This window comes from Hyperoodon ampullatus (assembly GCF_949752795.1).
Source record: "Hyperoodon ampullatus genome assembly, chromosome: 19".
NCBI lineage: Eukaryota > Metazoa > Chordata > Mammalia > Artiodactyla > Ziphiidae > Hyperoodon > Hyperoodon ampullatus.
The window spans coordinates 7005824-7026733 of NC_136932.1; the positions used below are offsets into that span (position 1 = coordinate 7005824).

The window sequence follows — 20910 nt, forward strand, 5'->3', positions numbered from 1 at the left end:
AAGTATGAAATAGTGAAATTATTAATTAGAATATTATTGCAAATTTCTATTTAATTTTAATTCTGTTGGGGTTGTTTTGTTCTTTTGTTTTTTTAATTCCCAGAGAATTCTGGATATACTTTTTGGAGTAGTCTAGTTGCTAAACACTACTTGCTGTTCCATCAGTTTTCCCCTTTAGAGCACATACGTTTGCACCGAGTCTGATCTTTATGGTTTGCGTAAACCAGGTCTTGTGAACCATGTAGGGAAGTAGACAGGAGGCTTGTGGGTAGTAGTCAGTTTCACTGGTTTTTGGCAAGGGACATCCTAAGAGCAAGTTGAAAGGCAGTAGGCACCTGGATCCTCGAAACAAGTTGCCTGTGACTTGCAGTCAGCTGATCTGATTTTAAGTAGAAACAAAAAGAGCCCCGTAAGCTTCCATTTGAGGGCAAGTGGTAACCTGTGCCCCCATTATCTCATCTTAAAGTTTTCCAAATCTCATGACAGTATTTCTCTGCAGTTCTGGTGTACCCAGTGCCTATCCTTCCTTTTTTTTTTTTTTTTTTTCCTTTTGGTTGTTGAGAGTAGATCCTGCTTCTAGAATTTACTTCCCAAACAATTGCTTTCACTTGTTTGGACTTTCAGACTTATCATCTGGTTTATACTCAGTTCCCCACCCCCCACCCTTTGACTTTACACTTATGGTCCTATGACTTTATCAAGAGGGGCTCCCACGTGGCATTTTTTCGATAGTGGGGTTGACAGAAATAGAATCAAATTGAAATTTAGAGTGAAAATGATAGAGAAAAATTCTCTTGATTTTTTGTTTAGTTTTGCTTTTGAAAAGGAAGATTATTCTGGCTTACTTCTAGTCTTTGGTCAAACACGTAGTGCATGGATATTGAAGTTGGGGAGGTCAGTCAGTGGAGAAGTCAGTTGGCCTTCATTTTTTAGGGTAGCTTCTCCTTCCTGATGAGAGGAAAGGTGGTACGATGTATTATGAAGAGAGAGGCTAGGAAATGTAGACCTACATCTGAGAAGATCCTGCTCCTCTTTCATTTTATTGTATAAACTGTCATGGTGGAAATCATTTTAAATCTAAACAATCAAACTAGTCCACATGCTCTATATTGGCTTATTATCTGTTACTTTTTCTTCACTTCACTTGATTTAGATTGTTGGCTTAAGCTATGTTCTCAAGAATCCTGAAACTGTAAAGCCTACGTGAACTTTTTTTTTTTTTTTTTTTTGCTGTACGCTGGCCTCTCACTGTTGTGGCCTCTCCCATTGCGGAGCACAGGCTCCGGAAGTGCAGGCTCAGCGGCCATGGCTCACGGGGCCAGCCGCTCCGCGGCATGTGGAATCTTCCCGGACCAGGGCACGAACCCGTGTCCCCTGCATCGGCAGGCGGACTCTCAACCACTGCGCCACCAAGGAAGCCCTTTCCTTTTTTTTTTTTTTTTTCTGCGTGAACTTTTTATAATATTCCTAGATTCCTGGTCAGAAACTAGAACATTCATATATGTTTTCACTTTTCCTTCCCTTTATTGATGCAACAGAGAGGCTCATGCCTGCCCAGCTATCGTGCTTCTTATCCTTTTGGACAAAGAAATACTCTTTAAATCCCATAGTTTGGAGCATTTTTTACAGTGTTCATGCTGAAAGTTCTCATGTTCTGAATTTTTAAGAGCGTGGAAAACTTAGAAATCTGGAGATGCCCCTTCTATCTTTCTCCTGTTCAAGACGGTGACAACGCCTTGCTTTCTTCCTTAGAAAGAGAGTCTCGGGAGGGAGACGCAAGAGGGAAGGGATATGGGAACAGATGTATATGTATAGCTGATTCACTTTGTTATAAAGCAGAAACTAACACACCATTGTGAAGCAATTATACTCCAATAAAGTTGTAAAAAAAAAAAATAGAGAGTCTCCATCTTTTGCATTCTTACCCAGAGAAAATTCTAGCTTGTAGCTGCCTGGAAAGTTGGTGTTGAATGTATCTGCAGCGCTGCCTTGTTTTTGCTCGAAAGGAAGAAACACTTTAGCTTCTATCCATATGCAAAGGTATTTCTTGGTACTTTAATGGCTCATTCAGGGAAACATAAGAGAAAAAATGGTTTCCACCAAGTAACAGATTTATACAGGTGTTACCATCATTTAATGTTTTTTCCTTTATTCCTTATTTCTAAAACCATTTCCCCAGATGCTTTACTGGGGTAATTCTGCTTCCTTTACCTCTTGTTTCTTTCCTTTGTTTTCTTCCCCTGTTCTTTTTGTCTTCTTTTTGGAGGTATGTCTTCTCTTTTGGTGTTTTTTGTTTTTTTTTTTTTTTATCTTTATTTTCTGAACTTATCTCCTGGTTCCTCGTTCCCTGCATGCCACTAACTATTTTCATTAGATATTAATTGATTTGTGAATTCAGGCTGAATTGCATCATCAGCAGATGGCGGATCCAGACCTGTTGGAAGAATCCTCATCCCTCTTGGAGCCAAGTGAGATGGGAAGAGGCACGCCTTTAAGACTTGGGTATGTACCACTTCAGCCGTCTGTACTCAGTGGGGTCATGTTCATTTTTGCTTTTCAAAAGAGCGGTGAGGCTGGGCATTCACTTGCTTCCAGGATGCCCTCTCTTCTGAGCCCATTGCGAAGTGTTGCTAAGTCGCTTTGGATTTGGTTCCTGAGTTGTTCTGTCAACCCTCTGCTGAGTCCAGGAATCAGACTTTGGCAGCCCTTTTTTTTTTGTGGTACGTGGGCCTCTCACTGTTGTGGCCTCTCCCGTTGCGGAGCACAGGCTCCGGACGCGCAGGCTCAGTGGCCATGGCTCACGGGCCCAGCTGCTCCGCGGCATGTGGGATCTTCCCGGACTGGGGCACGAACCCGTGTCCCCTGCATCGGCAGGCGGACTCTCAACCATTGCGCCACCAGGGAAGTCTTGGCAGCCCTTTTGATATAACAATGCATATCCTCCTGTTGGGCGTCTTTGCCCCCTGCTCTCACTTTCCTCCCATACCGTGGCGTGGAATAGTTCCCAATCTGGCTCTTCTCCCCACAGCTTCGTGGCTGGTGTGATTAACCGGGAGCGCATCCCTACTTTTGAGCGCATGCTTTGGCGGGTGTGCCGGGGGAATGTGTTCCTGCGGCAGGCTGAAATCGAGAACCCCCTGGAGGATCCTGTGACTGTAAGACAAGGAAATTGCGTCTCATGGAGTAGGTCTTGTAAAGGGAGCTCAGAGCAGGTGCCACCTGAACCTGACCCTCCCATGGAGGAGCCCTTAGGTTTACTCTGCTTTGATCTATGAATTTGAAGGGCTGCTCTTTTCCTCTTTACCTCCATCACATGTGTACATACAATGTATATGTGACATATACATATATATTTTCAAGCTTTACCCGTGTAGGTATTATTTTGATTAGAAGTATGTTTTTTCCAGTTATTTTAAACTTTAGCTTTATATGTTTTCTGTTACTTATCTGGGACCAAAAGAAAATTAACTTTCTATGAAAATTAACTTAAAGATATCTAGTTCCAAGTCTGGTAACATCCATATCTAAAAAGAGGAGAGATTTCCTAAACTGTGATCTTTATAAGCTGATGAAACTTTAATTGGTAAAGTTTTTTGTCTACTTGTTTGTTGGGAGTTTTAGGAACTTAGTTTAAAGATTTATATTGTACAAGATGGGATGATCTTCCCCACCCAATGCTTTGGAAAGTAGAAGTAGCTTAGCATCTTGGCATTTGACATAATGGGAGAGAGTTCTTAGCATAAACCTACATTTAGAATGTGAGTCCTAATTTCAGGGATGACAAGCAAAGAAGATTAAATGTTCTGCAAAAAATTTATTTCACTTTGGTATTAGTATTATTTAGAAACCTGGAGTTGGTTTTTATGTTCTCAAGTGTCTTTTGGGTTTCTTAAATTAGTGTTCTTTTTTCTACCTAAGAAGAGAGGTTGAATTATGAGGCTTCTCAGAGTCGGTGGGTCATACAACTAGAAATGATCCTGGTAAATGGATCTTCTCCTTGGTACCGAGTAGGGGTGTGGTGACACTTAGGTTACGGTGAGTGTCTCCTTACACAGAGAAGCAGTATTATGGTCTTACTGAAGGCTGTCCTTGGGTTGTAGAGACATTGTAGTCAGCAATCACACCTAGTGTGGAGCTGTTCTCAGGAATATTCAGCCAAGTTCCTGGGCAACAGAAACATTATTTTATCAACAAATCGAGTAAGGGAGGGTCTGGATATCTACAGCAGAGCAGCTGTGCGAAGAATGTGCTCCAGTTTATTCCTAGAGAACTTAGGAATTTCAGACTCTTGAGCCTTACTTTCTTCACTCCTTCACTCTTCTTCCCTCCTTATCCTCCTATAATTTTGTTTGTTTTCCTGTAACAAAAGCTCTATAGGAATAGGAGAAAATACAGGCAACCGGAGACAATTCTGGTTGACACTCACTATAGCTTATTTTCTTCATCTTTCCTTCTAGCCTTTGCCTCATACTTCAGGTATAAACTTGGTATTTGGAATGGATTGCCTTCCTCCCTGCCCCCTAAGGTGTAAATGGGCATGAATCATGAGATTCTGCATCAGCATTCTTCCCAACTACTCAGTTCCTTGTAGTTATTCAGCCCCCTTTATCTGGAGTTTCTAAGCATGGGAATAGGCAGGGATGGCTTCCTTCTCTTTGCTCTTCTCTGTACTTATGTCATTTAGGCAATATAAGATGTATTCAGTTTAAAGTTGAATTGGTAAATAGGGCTAAATTCTTCTAAGAAGAGAATCATCTTTGCATCCATGTCAATCTCCTGGTTGAGTTGAAAAACAAGTACAGAAAGATTTTTGCGAATCAGAGGTTACAGGGCAAATGTTCTCGTAGTGAGCTTAAGAAATGGATTGAGGGTAGTGGTTAAAATACACAGTTGCCATATCCTTAAAAGATTCCAGTTGTTTCTATATCACCAAGAAAGTAAGTTACTTAAGAAGTTTTCTTCTGGATTATAAGTCTGAATTCTTGGTTTTTGGTTTGGGGCCTAGGGAGACTACGTGCACAAGTCTGTGTTCATCATTTTCTTCCAAGGCGATCAGCTGAAAAACAGAGTCAAGAAAATCTGTGAAGGGTAAGAGGAAGGTGCCTCCCCTGAGGGTGCATCCAAGCCACCTATTATTAAGCCTAGAGAATAGAGAAACACAAACCCTGTTAGTTCACCTTGACACGGTGAATATATCTTTTAATAATGTTAAGGTTATTTTAAACAATGAGAAATGGCCTAAGTTTATTTTATTTTTTATTTATTTTATTTATTTTTTTGTTTTTTTTGTTTTGTTTTGCGGTACGTGGGCCTCTTACTGTTGTGGCCTCTCCCGTTGCGGAGCACAGGCTCCGGACGTGCAGGCTCAGTGGCCACGGCTCACGGGCCCAGCCGCTCTGCAGCATGTGGGATCTTCCCGGACCGGGGCACGAACCCGTGTCCCCTGCATCGGCAGGTGGACTCTCAACCACTGCGCCATCAGGGAAGCCCCCTAAGTTTATTTTTTTAGACTGTCAAAATCACAATTTCCTTTTCTTAGAAAAAGTAATTAGGACTCACGATTTATAAATTCTACATTGTTCTGGGACAATGGGTCTTCATACCTAGCAGTGTACCATAGGCACTGTGCCCTTAAACTCTTCTGAAATTCTGCTCATGAGATCTTTTCTCCATGCCATTTTTCTCCAGCAATTTATCATGTAATTTGTATCACTGTTTCTTTTTCTTTTTTTTTTTTAATCTAAAGGAATTTAATAGCTACACAGAATGTCAAAACAGTTCACATGTTGCTGCTCTATCTGTAGGCTCCTTCCCATAAATAGTTATTATTATTATTATTATTATTTTTTTTTTTTTGCGGTACGCGGACCTCTCACTGTTGTGGCCTCTCCCGTTGCGGAGCACAGGCTCCGGCTCCGGACGCGCAGGCTCAGCGGCCATGGCTCACGGGCCCAGCCGCTCCGCGGCATGTGGCGTCTTCCCGGAGCGGGGCACGAACCCGTGTCCCCTGCATCGGCAGGCGGACTCTCAACCACTGCGCCACCAGGGAAGCCCAAATAGTTATTATTGATTAGTGCATCAGTCTGAACGAATCCTGTTTGGGTCCTTCTCGTAGGTTAACATTACGTTCTGAGATTGCTTAAGTCGGCTACGGTAAAGCATTTCAGTGTTTCTCAGGCTGCGTCTGCACTTCCAGGTTCCGGGCCTCACTCTATCCCTGTCCCGAGACGCCACAGGAGAGGAAGGAGATGGCTTCTGGAGTTAACACCAGGATTGACGATCTCCAAATGGTACACAGAGGCCCGGAGGGCATTTGTTTTTGTGAAATACTACAGTAGAAGACCATTCTCCGTTGAAACACGAATAGTTAGTTGATTAGGCACCTGCAGCAGCCCAGGATACATTTCTTTTTTTGCTATTTTTAATTCATTCCTTGAAACTTTTCCCCAGCTCCCATGCGGAATGACTTAAAAATGGCATGAATCATCTTTAAATAAGACAGGGATGCTATGCTTCTGAAATCGTTGTTGCCTAGAGTATTCAGTCCCCCTCCTCATGAGTCTGAGATATTTTTATAGTAAAGTATGCTTAGTTAAGAAAAAAAATCAAATAACATAGAAGTACATATCAAGTCAATTCTGCCTCACACACACTGTCTCCAGAGCAGCCACGCTTAACAGCTTGGTGTGTATCCTTCTGGTCACCTTGAATCTGAACCACAGAATCTAGCCAGTGAGTCCTGGTGTAACTCTTGTACCCAAGAAGAAACGTTTACCAAATTGCAGTGTGTGTGGTTTGCACACACCATGGTTGTCAGGGGGTTCTAAGTAGGGAGTCGTGATTTATGCACACATGGAAGGAAAAGGGTGCCCAGTTGGAGCTTTGTTCCCTATTGAAAGGATGTGATGATTGCCCCCTTGAAGCATCAATAAACATACTTAATCCCAAAGGCAGTTCTTTCCAGCAGTGGCAAATTGTCAGAGATATGTTGTAACTCCCATTTCAGCATCCTTTCTCATCTTTCCCTCCAACCCCCTTTGTACGTGACCCACCGACTTGACCCGTTGCCAGCTCCTTTCAGATACACTTACCTGTTTAACCAAGGGAAGAGTTTTTTTAGAACTGCTGGTGGGTGATAAGCCATGCTAGTACATTCTGGGTTCTAGGACTGTTCTACCCCCTGCTTATGAGGTAGGCTTGTGGTAGATTTTGAAGAGCATGTGCAGTAGTCGTTATAAATGACTAGAATCTGATTTTTAAAACACCAAACTGTGTGAAGTAAAATTTTAAAAGGGATTGAATACCAAGGAGTGAGATGTGTGGGCGTGGGCTGGTGGGGAAAGAGAAAAGCAAATAGAACATTGCTTGCAAGTTTATTTAGCATCCTTCCAGAAGTTTAAATAGTAATTGTGAAATTGTCAACAACCAGGAAAGAAAGTAGCTTTGTTCCTTTATTCTCAAGTGATCCAAGAGTTTCCCTTAGCATGCCATGGCTTTTTTTTTTTTTTTTTTTAAAACCTCTCATGGAAGTTACTTTCTACTGCCCAAGACAGTTTCTCAGGGAGCCGTGAGGACGTTTTTCCCAAACTGACTTGAAAAGCCAGCTATGATGGAGACTTGAGCTAAAATGATTAATGTATAGTTTTTCCTCTTCAAACAAATGTGGAGATTTAAGGTAGATTCTCATGTGCAAGTGTGCATGGTGGGGTGCTTGCCCAATTTTGGCTTAGCCCCCTCTTCTGCTATAGAAATCTTAAATATTTGGTGATAAACAAGGCAGTAGAACGTAAAGTGTTCCTGGCTCTTCCTCCCACTCTATTCTTGGCAATGTGATTCCTCCGAGGGAACTCTGTACTGGTTTCCAAAGCCTTCTTGGGGGGAGAAGAAGCCTGACAGAAGAATCAAGCCTTATCTGCTCCATGCTGACCATGGTATGTGGCGGTGTAAATCCCCTCTAAAGGCCGTGGTGTCTCCTCCCCCTGGCAGGCAGCCTCTCTTTTTTTTTTTTTTTTTTTTTGCGGTACGCAGGCCTCTCACTGTTGTGGCCTCTCCCGTTGCGGAGCGCAGGCTCAGTGGCCATGGCTCACGGGCCCAGCCGCTCCGCAGCATGTGGGATCTTCCCGGACCGGGGCACGAACCCGTGTCCCCTGCATCGGCAGGCGGACTCCCAACCACTGTGCCACCAGGGAAGCCCAGGCAGCCTCTCTTGGCAGAGGCAGATGCTGGTGTTAAGCAGTGCCTCTGTCCCCCCAGTCCCTGAGGCTGGCTTATGTTCAGGGCGTTCTGCCGCTTGCTGTTCTTAAGTAGGGATTTGACAACTTGGTCAGCTTCTGGGCCTGTGATGCTGACATCTTTGACTCTGAGTTACAGGCTCCACATGGAAAGTCATTGCTCTTTAGCAAGCCAGATAAAAGCCAGTGACCTATGTTGTTCTGCTGTGGATTTTGTGGTAAGATTAAATTTAGAGAGAAAAGCTAAAAACCATTTTCTCAGGTTTCTCTTCAGCTTGAAGCTAAATGAATATGAATGTTAGTCATTGGAACTCTAATTTCTTATAATTTGGCCAAAAAAAAAAAGAGAAAATTCTGGCCAGAGGAAGAAAAAACCCAGATCCCCACCTGCCCGTCTCAGAAAGCCGTGCCTCTTTGCCTTCATGTCCTGAAATCCAAGACTGGTGTTAGAAGGATCCCCGTCTGCTCCTTTCTCTCCCAAAAGGTTCTGAATCAAACGGAGGATCACCGCCAGAGGGTTCTGCAGGCAGCTGCTAAGAACATCCGTGTCTGGTTCATCAAAGTGCGGAAGATGAAGGCCATTTACCACACTTTGAACCTGTGCAATATAGATGTGACCCAGAAGTGCCTGATTGCGGAGGTCTGGTGCCCTGTCACTGACCTTGACTCCATCCAGTTTGCGCTCAGAAGGGGCACGGTGAGTCCCCCACAGCTAGCAGTGCAGCCTGCAGCCAGGAAGAGAGGATCCCATCCACAGTAACATGAACCAATTACATTTTTATGGCATTTTTAGTCTCAGAGTTCTTTAATATACTCATCTTGTATCCTGACAGTACATTTTGTATATGCTTATTTTTCAAATGTAGAAATTGCAGTTGAAAAAGAGATTAAATGATTTGGGCATACACCCATGATCCTTCAGGGTAGCTCAAAATCGGAACATCAATTTCCTGATCCACTCTCTCTGTCCATTAGACTAGTTCCATAATATAACCCTCGCAGTTCCATTTAGTAGTTAATTAGAGCTACTGCCCTATCCAAAGCACTGATCTAGGGGCCAGGAGGTACAGAGATGTAAAAAATAGGCCTTCAGGTATCTTATGACTTATTTGAAGAGGCTGATGTGCAAACAACACAGTCTGTGCTAAGAGTAGTTTATGTGTGTGGAGGGAAGGAAGGCACTAGCTTTTCCAACTAGGATGATCAGAAAAAGCTTCAAGAAGGTGGCATTTACTCAGGGCTTTGAAGAATGGGTAAGATGTCGACTGGCAACAGTGAGAAGAAAACAGTATGGACAAAGGCAGGAAGTACAGTGTGACCATGTGTGGTTGGGCCAGAACAGGAATCGTAATGGGTGAGCCGAAAGAGCAGGAGGCAAACCTAGGTCAGGGAGACTAGAACCTAATTGTCAAGGGTTGTTTTTTTCTGTTTTGTTTTTTTAATAAATTTATTTATTTATTCATTTATTTTTTGGCTCTGTCAAGTCTTTGTTGCTGTGCGCGGGCTTTTCTCTAGTTGCAGCGAGCGGGGGCTACTCTTCATTGTGGTGCGTGGGCTTCTCACTGCAGTGGCTTCTCTTGTTGCGGAGCACGGGCTCTAGGCACGCAGGCTTCGGTACTTGTGGCACACGGGCTCAGTAGTTGTGGCTCGCGGGCTCTAGAGCGCAGGCTCAGTAGTTGTGGCGCACAGACTTAGTTGCTCTGCGGCATGTGGGATCTTCCCGGACCAGGGCTCAAACTTGTGTCCCCTGCATTGGCAGGCAGATTCTTAACCACTGCGTCACCAGGGAAGTCCCGTGAAGGGTTTTTAATACCAGGTTAGTGGGTTTAAATTTTATCCCAAAGGGAGTGGAGAGCCATTGGAAGTTATTTAGCAGTGAAAGGACATGATCAAAACGGTTTTAAAAGAGTAGTCCAGGGACTTCCCTGGCAGTCCAGTGGTTAGGACTCTGTGCTTTCACTGCAGGGGGCCCGGGTTTGATTCCTGGTCAGGAAACTAAGATCCCATATCCCACATGCCTCGAGGCATGGCCAAATAAATAAATAAATAGAATAGAATGAGTAATCCATTGATAGCATCTGGGTTGGACTGGGGAATAGAGAGAGTTTACAAGTAGGGGTTCCGTTAGGAGGTTATTGTAAACACAGAGCAGTAAGTGATAATGACCCCTGCAGTAAGACTTGGCAATGGGAAAAGCAAATGATGAATTTGTGAGACACTCTGAAGGAGGTATCAATTGGTATATTTGGTATTTAGCAATGTGCAGGAGAAGTACAAGGAGAAAAGATTAAAAACGTTTCTGAGGCATCAAAGCTGGGTGGCTGGTAGAATAATAGTTTCATTGATGGAAGTAAAAGTTCAGCAAGAGAAACTTATTGATCGGAGAAGGATGGTAAGTCCAGTTTCAGTCACATTGAGGGGTTGGACAGAAATCCACATGGAAATCTCAAGCAGAAAATGGGATAGGTTCTCGAAAGAAAGGGCAACATGAAAGAAATGGGTTGCATGAGGTTGGAAGGGCGTGAGACCTCCAAGAGAGAAAATAAGGAGCTAATAATAGAACGTGGGGGGCCCTGCAGTGTTACAGGCAGGGGAGGAAGAGCCAGCAAAGAGACAGGAAAGGCATGGTTGGTAAGCAGAAGAGGTAGCTCTGCAGTGTCAGGGGCTTGCATGTAAGAGAAAAGACCTTTGGATCCGGTGATGAGCCAGCCACTTTGGCTAAGTGTGCTCTGCTTGACTGCAAGGATTAGGGAGTTCAGAGTAGGTGGCGGAGGAAGAAAGCCAGAGAATAACTTTGCTTCCTCCGTAAAAGGAGAAGAGAACAATGACACTTGTAGACAGGCGGATAAGGATGTCTCCAGAGGGGGTACCACAGTTTCTTTGGTTACATATTTTAGAATTTTTTTTTTTCAAGGTGACGATAGTTTTCCCGAGACTTCATTTAAATCTTTCATTGTAAATTTTGTAGCTAGTTCCAGTTTCCCCAAAGACCGGAAAGCTTGAGATATAATTTACGTAAAAGAAAATACACATATTTTACGTGTACTGTTCGATGAGTTTTGATAAATATATATGCCTGTGTAACCGCCATCACAATTAGGAGGGTGACCTGATTCTGAAATACGTGCTTTATGTTTCCCAGGAACACAGTGGCTCCACCGTGCCCTCCATCCTGAACAGGATGCAGACCAACCAGACTCCCCCAACCTATAACAAAACCAACAAGTTCACATGTGGTTTTCAGAACATAGTGGATGCTTATGGAATTGGAACTTACCGAGAGATAAATCCAGGTAAAAAAGCTTGACTCTTTTCCCTCTTAGAGGTTTTATTCTTTGTTATTTTTTTCGGTGCCTCACTCTGAATGCAATTGAACACAATTGGCTTAAAACTAAAGATGTTGTCAAGGCCTCAGCTGTTGTGTATCTCCTGTGAGGAGGTGCCTGTTTGGATGCAGGGAGTGAGGTTTATCGCTGGGTGGCACCCCTTTAGGAGGTGGTTTTATAGGAGTTTTATAGGAATGAGCTCCGTGGATTGGATTCCTCTCTTTGCCCTCGTGGCTGTACAGCACCTGGCTTTCTCTTGCACACCATTTGCTGGAACTGCTTTAAGCAAAAAGTTTTTTCCAAGGTAATTGATATTTTAAAAGAGCTTCCCTGTTCCAGGTTAGACAGAGAAAATATAGCAATTGTTGACCATTTTAGGCACAAGGCAGATTTCTCCTCTGTTCAGAGAGTTAATGATTAAATCCAGAGTCTGAGAATTCATTTTCAGTGGGAGCCTTCTGCAGGACCTGCTTTGCTCCAGGTTCTGGGCTTTCTCCCACCCACCCAGTGGCTTTCTTCAGCTGGTTACTATACAAGGGAGGAAAGCTGGCCTGCCCCAGGAGCAGTGTCCCAGGGGGTGAGAGAAAAGAATCAAAGAACAAACCACACTGGTGCCAAGGCTAGAGACAAAACTTTCATTTCCTGTGTGGTTCTTTGTTGAAAATGCTGGCAGTAGCTGGGATGCCACCAGAGCTGCTTTGTGAGGCTGTGCAGATCCTGCCGTGAAAGTTATCCCCTGCGAGTCCCTCTGACCAACAGCTTGGGAATAAGTCACCTTATATTGATCTTAGATGACGGAGAGGGATGTGATATGTGCGGAATTGCTGCGGTTTTCTGTACTTGGTCTTTTTCCTTCTTTGGTTTCTTTATAGCTCCATATACCATCATCACTTTCCCTTTCCTATTTGCCGTGATGTTTGGGGACTTTGGCCACGGCATTTTGATGACCCTTTTTGCTGTATGGATGGTGTTAAGGGAGAGCCGGATCCTCTCCCAGAAGAATGAGAATGAGGTAATGTTTTGTTTGTTTTTGATAGAAACTCAGAAACATAAGATAACTGTATTATTTTCTTGACATATTTCTAATATTTTTCTCCTGTAATCTTTGGCTGCTTACTACTATCATTGCCTCTTCATAGGGCAACACATTTATAATCATTTTGTACAGACAGAGGATAATTCAGTCTTTCCTCTAGCGTGATTGATGGCAGTGTATTTATTATATTTTTGTTTTTCATTTATTGAGATATAGTTGACTTGCAATATTACATTAGTTTCAGGTATACAACATAGTGATTCAAAAATTTTATAGATTATACTCCACTTATAATTGTTATAAAATATTGGCTCTATTCCCTGTGCTGTACAATATATCTTTGTAGCTTATTTATTTTATACATAATAGTTTGTACCTCTTAATCCCTTACCCCTATCGTGTCCCTCCCCACTTTGCCTCTCCCCACTGGTGACCACTAGTTAATTCAAGAACAAGGTAATGTTTAAGTTACATCTGTGTTGGTCTGAAACTTTATAATTTCTCAAGCATTCATTATGAAAATTATGATCTGGAAATCTTTGATCCATGAATTTATAGAGAAGTTATAGAGACTGTTTAGAGAATAGAGAAGTTATTTTCATTTTAACACTAAAGAGGTCACGTGCTGTGAAAGTAAATTTCTCGTTAGCATTGTATTTTGGTCTTTACTTCAGGCTCTCTGACCCAGAATGGGGTAAGAGTGGTGTGAGAGGAAGGGTTTCGTACATCCTAAATAACACTGTCACGACGTTAGCTGCAGCTCATGAGTACATTGCATTGACCTCTTTCTCCTGGCTCCCAGATGTTTAGCACTGTGTTCAGCGGACGGTACATTATTCTGCTGATGGGTGTGTTCTCCATCTACACTGGCCTCATCTACAATGATTGCTTTTCCAAGTCTCTTAATATCTTCGGGTCATCCTGGAGTGTGCGGCCAATGTTTACTTTATACAACTGGACGTAAGTTGCAAAGAAGCTGAAAGTCAAAGCTTGTTCCTTTCGTGTTCAGCTCTGGTTTTCCAGACAAGTGGTAAACTAACACTTCTTTAGGAAGCGGTTGACACTGTCTCTATTCCAAAAGAATGTAGTGTCTCCTCTTATTTATGCTGCAGCCTGGGAAGTGCTTTGTGATTGGTTCAGCATTGTTAAGGAACATTGATTCCTTTTGTAAGTTAAAAGCGGGTTCCCCAATTTCCCTATCTGGACTTGTATGTGTGTTTAATTTTTCTTTTTGTTATCTCTGATCCCTTCTCACTCTCTGATGCTAACCCCTCCTCTTTTATTGAAGAGACAAAATAGCTATAGTATCAATGGTTTCTTTGGGGATCAGTTTCTGGACCCCAGTAATTTCCCTCTCTTGAATAAAAAATAAATGCAGCTTTTCTCCTAACATGGTAGGGAAGAGACGGTTCGGGGGAACCCTGTCCTCCAGCTGAACCCAGCTGTCCATGGAGTTTTCGGTGGACCATATCCTTTTGGCATCGATCCAGTAAGAGCACTTCTTTTCTATATGTCTGACACCAAATGTTTTAACTGAAACCCAGAAGTGAGAGAATGAAAATGAAGATAAATAGTTATTTGGGTTTTAGTTAACATATTTTTAGAAAACCTCAGTGTATCTGTCCAGAGCACTTTAAAGCTGCAAGATATCCAGATGCCTTGGGGAGCCAAGTAATTTTTCCTGCACTACTTATTTTAGAGGTGGCTAATAATACTGACTCTGGGAAGATTGATTTTCAGGACTCCTTCCCAGTTTATTTTTGTTTAACTTAGTTTGGTTTTTATTTTTAGCAGATGTTTTAACAGAGAAAAACAGCTCTTTTCTATGGATTTTAGATTTCCATTCTTATCTTTATATACTTAGACAAAAACTTATCCCAGAATTTTATTTTTTTTCAAATACTTAGGCAAGAAAAGTGTGATCAAGTCTTTTGTGTTATATGCTTAAACAGGGGAGGCGGGGGCAGGGGTGTGTGTGGAATTTAAGCCTAAAGGTTAGACTGTAAGGATTACAAAATTCCAGAGGAAAAGCAGATCATTATGGACCAGAAAGATTAAGTTTCTTGTAAAAAATGGGAATTAATCTGGCCTTTGAAAAATATTTCAGATTGTTATAGGTGAAGAGAAGTGTGTGCAAAAGCATAGACGTAGGGAGATACAAAGTTAATTATTTTAATTATTATAGAAATTAATGGTACTGAAATGCTTACTATGGCTCAGAGAGTGTACTGAGCCCTCAGCATGTCTGATTTATGCCCAAACAATTCTATCAGGTAGGTATTGCTATCTGTATTATACAGATAAGGAAACTAAGGCTTGGAGATATTTAATAAGATTTCATATGTGCATTTAACAGATGTTTACTGAATCCCTATTGTCTGTAAGGCATAGTGCCTGCTGGGGGAAACACATAATTCTAACACACAGCTCCTGCCCTCAAGTAACTTGGAATCCAATAATAATATTATCTCACATTTAGGTAGTGTTCTGTAGTTACAGAGGTTTTTTTTTTGCAGACATCTCATTTGGTGCTTACAGGGTAGATACTGAGTTTAAAGTGCCTGTGGGACACCCGGGGATAAATGTCCATCAGGCAGTTGGAGTTGCAGAACGTCAGGCAAGACTGGGGCTGCAGAGAGAACCAGCCACAAGCTGTCAGGTTAGAGGTCACCGAGGATGAGCTGTTCATGAGGAGGCCAGTTCAGAAAAGAAGATGCCGGGCTAGATGGTGGAAGATCTGGCTTATCAGGGTACAGAGTTTGCACTTTATCGTAGAGATGACAGTAGGGGTTCTGGGAGGTTTCAGCACAGGGAATGACTGCCTCGGAGTCACGATTTAGGAAACATAATCTGATGGCCAAGTGGAGGCAGAACTGTCAGGAAAATTTTACAGGCATCCAAGCCTTAGGTGACAAAGCATAAGGCAGTTAATGTTTAAAAATAGATGGAAGGACAGCACCACTGGGTTTCAGTCAGCAAAATACAGATTGTGGGAGCATCTACAAGATAAACGTCCCAATTTCTTCAACAAATCTTTTGTAATGAATAAAAAGGGAGAGCTGGAAGGAGAACCTCTAGAGGCTTAAAAGCTGTATCAAGCAATCATGGTGTATAGACCTTGTCTGGACCCCACTTTGAATAAATGAATTATTTTTAAAAGTATGGATACAATTGGGGAAACTTGAATACTAACGATTCCGTGGTATTACAGAAACATTGTTCATGCTTTGGGGTATGATAACAGTGTTGTGGTCATGTTTTAAAAATGAGTTCTTACCTTTTAGAGATCCATACTGAAATATTTACAGGAAAAATGACATAGTATCTGGACTTTGCCTCAAAATAATATGGAGGTGGGGAGTGGGTTGGGGATATGATGAACATCATTGACAAGGAGTCAGTAAATAATCGTTGAAGCTGGGCCATAGGCACATGGGAGTTTGTTATCTTATTCTCTCTGCTTGTGTATATGTTTAGCATTTTCTGTAATTAAAAAAAACACAACTATGTTTTAGAATAGGTGAATATTTTTCCATTTGAGAACGCTTTGTAATGCCTTTTTGTTTTCTTGGGTTGTGACAGATTTGGAACATTGCTACCAATAAACTGACCTTCCTCAACTCCTTTAAGATGAAGATGTCTGTTATTCTTGGTATCATCCACATGATGTTTGGAGTCAGCCTGAGCCTTTTCAACCATACGTGAGTCACTCTGTTTCATCATAAGAATGCACTTAGTTCAGACAGTGCTTTTGCCTAAAGAAATCATAACACCTCTAAGGAGGGATTAATAACTCAGAACACTGTTCTATGTTAAAGAAATGCTTTTATAAAAATCTCATTTGTTTGAATGAAGCTTGCTTATTAATATTAGTCCCTTAACAATGTACAGTCATACTCAAGATCTTTAAAAAAACCTTGTGTAATTTTCCTCAAAATAGAGTTATGTTCTTTTCCCTTGATGTGTAACTCACATAAACTTATGAACTGTGGTCTCAGAATGTACTAGATTTTCCCATCTCTTCCTCATGAGAGATTGATAGGGGTGGTATTGGAGCTGTTCACGGTCCAAAAGTTTGGTAGTCATAGTTAATCCTGCTTGTTTCTGTTGCCTCCAGTTCTTCTGGCTTTTGCTTCTTCAAATGATATACATAGAGTTGAGGGAGCATTAGGTAGAAAATCTAGTGTACTTGGTATAGGGGTGACCCTGGGTCTGTTCACCTTTAACATTTTTTTCTCTCTTACTTTTTAGCTATTTCAAGAAGCCCCTGAATATCTACTTTGGATTTATTCCGGAAATAATCTTCATGACCTCTTTGTTTGGCTACTTGGTTATCCTTATTTTTTACAAGTGGACAGCCTATGATGCTCACACATCTGAGAAAGCGCCAAGCCTTCTGATCCATTTCATAAACATGTTCCTCTTTTCCTATGGGGACTCTGGTAATTCGATGCTGTATTCTGGACAGGTGCGTCAACCCAGAGGTAGACTGTCTTAGGTGGTTTTCCTAGGTCAGGAAGCCAGATGTTTCTGTGACCCTGAAAAAGCTTTAGGGACTTCCCTGGTGGTCCAGTGGTTAAGACTTTGCCTTCCAGTGCAGGGGGGTTGTGGGTTCGATGCCTGGTCGGGGAGCTAAGATCCCACATGCCTCATGGCCAAAAAACCAAAACATAAAACAGAAGCAATATTGTAACAATTCAATAAAGACTTTAAAAATTGTCCACATCAAAAAAAAAAAAAAAAAACTTAAAAAAAAAAAAAAAAAGCCTTAAAAAAAATCCCCATCAGCCACACATCCAAATCTAAATTCAGCCCATCCTCCTCCTTTGGGAGGGTGAACTGTAACTTCTGAATGCAGAAAGGGTAGAATTTATAACTCTCATCCTATGGGACAGTCCTGGGCTTTGCCACAACATCTGCTAATTATTTTGAGGAACTGGATTGTGTTATTTATTCATAAATCGACAGGAAAGTACTATTTTAGAGGGAATTTGTGCCGGAGTTGGAAACTGCACATTTGATTAATGTGATGTGCCTTGTCCTTCTTACTTTGCAGAAAGGAATTCAGTGTTTCCTGGTAGTGGTCGCACTGCTGTGTGTCCCTTGGATGCTGCTGTTTAAACCACTGGTCCTTCGCCATCAGTATTTGAGGAGGAAGCATTTGGTGGGTGTATTTCTGTTGCTGAAAGTTTACTAGACTTTTTTTTTAAGATCAAGGCAATTCCTCAGTGGATATAATGAGTTGTGCATAACCTGTATTCTCTTAAAATGCATTTGTGTTGTATCCCAGCATGAACACTAGACCTGCTGAAATGAAAAAAAACCAAAACCAAACATGTAATTGCCGCTCAGACATCCAGATTCAGCTTTGAGTAGCCCAGGTAGCGAGAACAAGTCATAAGTTTTTACCTTTCCTGATCACGCTTTGCTCATGTTGTGCTCAGCAAAATCCAGGTCTGGGCCTGTCTCGGTGCAGCATCAGCCAAAGCAAGGCTGCGAGAGCTGCAGACAGGTGAACCCACTCATGTGGTTTGCCTAGGCAACCACAGGGCTGACGCTGAGATATTTTCTTTTAAAATGAGACCGTGATACTTTCACCCAACCAAAACATCCGGGGCGGGGAAAGATTTGGTTTAAAGCACATTAACTTTTTTCTTTTTAAAAAACAGCAACATACTTGTGTTTACTTAATGTATATATGTGTGCACCTGAATTACACACACACACACACACATACACACACACACTTAAGATGCCAGATGTCCATTTCTGGCTATGCAATAATGCTTACTTATTATATTGCCTGGTAAAGACCAAAAGATCTTGTTGCATGACTCATGCGGCTGTTAGATTGTGACTCCTGTTGGAGAGCGCTGAGTTACAAGACCTGCCTTCTCCCTTTTCTGACCATCTTCATCCTTCCATGTGCCCTCATTCGTCTCCCCTTTCACTCCCTCCCTCCTTGGTTTCCTTCTCCCTTCCTCTTTTCTTCCATTCACTACCAGGAAGGGGCAACCTGTGGGGGCCCCAGTCAGCCCACCCCCAAGCCAACAGGGACTAGAGGCAGCAGCGGCTGCAGCAGTGAGTGAATTAAAACCAACAAACCATCACGTTTTGTTTAAAGAGGTGGCAAACAGTGCAGCAGAATTCTTTTTAACTATATCGAGAGCATGGGACATGTGTGCTCTTGGGAAGTATGTCCTTGGTATTCATTGAGAGGATGACAGAAAAGATTTCCACCTCTTAGGAATAGATTCTGATACCATCTTTACCATTGGTCCACTACGTTTCCATTCAGTATGTAAGTACAGTCCTGCCTGTGGAAGCAGGGCGGTTGTTGTACCCTCTCCAAGCCCCATCATCTTAATCCAAGAGGGCAGCTCTTAGACTCATCCACTTTCATGTCTGTATTTTGTGACCATGTATTGGATGGATTTTTTTAGCATGGAGTGAGAACATCTCTGTGATTCTTGAATTGATTTCCCTGCACTTTAAAGTTCTGCTTCAGAGTGATGCTTGGACATTTGGTCCACTTTAGCTGTAACTTACTCTCTTTCCAGTGGAAGCTTGTATGTGTCTACTTTTTTGTGAGAGACTCAGAAGCCCTCATGTCCTCAGCTGTTCATTGAGACCTCCACCCTGCCATGTGTCTCGTGTGTACTCTGCATCTGGTGTAATAACCAAAGTCATCTTCTGTTTTGATCTTTCCTTCTTCTAGTACTAGCTCGTGATTCGGTAACAGCAATTTGAATGTTAAGCATTTCAATATTTGTCCTTAAAACATCTCTTAACCAAAATCTTATAATGCACGAATATCAAATTAGCCCAATCTATTCTAGGTAATGAATCTATAATATTTTTAAAATCTCACCAGTAGTGATTACTCATATACTATTGTGTTCTAGTAGCATCATACTCCTTTAGATAAATGAAATATTTAGATGATGACTGTTTCCTTCATTAGTTGTTCCTGAACATTTTAACTCAGAAAATTGCTATAATTATTCTTCTAGGACTAGTTTTAAAAGGCTGATATTTTGGATCAGAAGATACTTAAATGTTGCTGCTTAAAATTATTTTCAAATGGGGACTTACTCTCTTCTTTCTAATGAGAGGAAAAAAAAAAAACCCTTAAAGCACATACTGTCCACATATTGGCGTTCTTCTTTCTGCTAGTCTTAGTTTATTTAAGATGTGCTTCTGCTGCATCAGTCTTGATGCTTTTAAGTCTGGCATCCTCTTTTATGATACTATCCAAGTTAAAAGTCCCTGGTCTGGAAACCTGTACATTCAGAGGGACTTCTTAGCACACTGGTTCTTTAGCAGCCAAACATCTGTTTCTGGAGGGCAGCCCAAAGGCATCAGGATGATCATTCTACCACGGGGGTCCTAGATCCCTGACCCCAAGGGCTGAGGACATGAACACTGATCTGTTTTTGTTCTGTTCTCTGTCCTCTTGGTTGTCTGTAAGCAGTGTATCACAGTTTAATACTTCCTTTTCTTCTTTCTGCTGTTGTGTGTCTCATCCCCCTTCCTGTAACTCACATCCCCTCTGTTCTGAAGGGACACTTATTCCTGTCTGGCTGGGAGGTTTAACCTGTCTGCCCCTCACTTCATCTGCTGGTTGGGGAAAGCTTCAGAAATGGCTTTCTGCTTTAGGCCTTAAAGCCTAAAGCCTGCCTCCTCGACCCTGGGATCCATCCCAAGATACTCTGGAGTCCTCTCTTGTCACCAGTGTGGTGCAGAAAGTGCACCTGTGTTGCACCTTTAGTCCACCTTTTGTGGGTTGTCAGGTGTAATATTTGCATGACCTGGAGGTGCCAGGCGCTTCAGCAGTTCCCAGATCTGACTACACATCAGAATCACCTGGTGAACTTTAAATTTGTTTCTTAGGGCATTCAGACAGAACAGACAAGTGGAGGAAGACATAAAGATTGCCTGTAATGCCATGATCCAGACAACCCCCAACTGACATTAAAAACTAAAATCAAAGCAATAGGTGCACTTGGTTAGAGATGCAAATAGTACTGACTGTGAAAGCCTCCCCATCCCCAGCCCTTCTCCCCCACCTTCTCCTCCAGGGTATTGTTAACAGGTGGGGAAGTTTGCCTTAAAATTTTTTTCTGCAGATATCAGCATGTATCTATCATCTATTGATAGAAATATGTATATGTGTATGTACATATATATTTAAAACACATTAGCAATTGTGTTTTAAATTGTAGCACTCTGCTGCCCCTTGATTAGGTTTTTTAAAATTTAGTGTCCTTAGAGATTGTTTCGTAGTGATACTCTTATAGTTGCCTAGCATTCCATA

The 20910-nt window shown here is 42.0% G+C and overlaps 1 protein-coding gene across 1 annotated transcript in view; it reads left to right on the forward strand.

The window, feature by feature from the left end:
* Positions 1 to 20910, forward strand: part of ATP6V0A1 (ATPase H+ transporting V0 subunit a1) — a gene marked incomplete at its 3' end in the record, with an annotated part of 53503 nt that overhangs the window by 18739 nt on the left and 13854 nt on the right. Inside the window, 14 exon segments of the mRNA XM_079725983.1 lie at positions 2420 to 2502; positions 3029 to 3155; positions 5006 to 5088; positions 6197 to 6290; positions 8716 to 8928; positions 11374 to 11524; positions 12430 to 12569; positions 13396 to 13553; positions 13992 to 14082; positions 16176 to 16294; positions 16845 to 17061; positions 17650 to 17757; positions 18599 to 18601; positions 18603 to 18674. Coding sequence (XP_079582109.1) covers positions 2420 to 2502; positions 3029 to 3155; positions 5006 to 5088; positions 6197 to 6290; positions 8716 to 8928; positions 11374 to 11524; positions 12430 to 12569; positions 13396 to 13553; positions 13992 to 14082; positions 16176 to 16294; positions 16845 to 17061; positions 17650 to 17757; positions 18599 to 18601; positions 18603 to 18674 — 1659 coding nt within the window.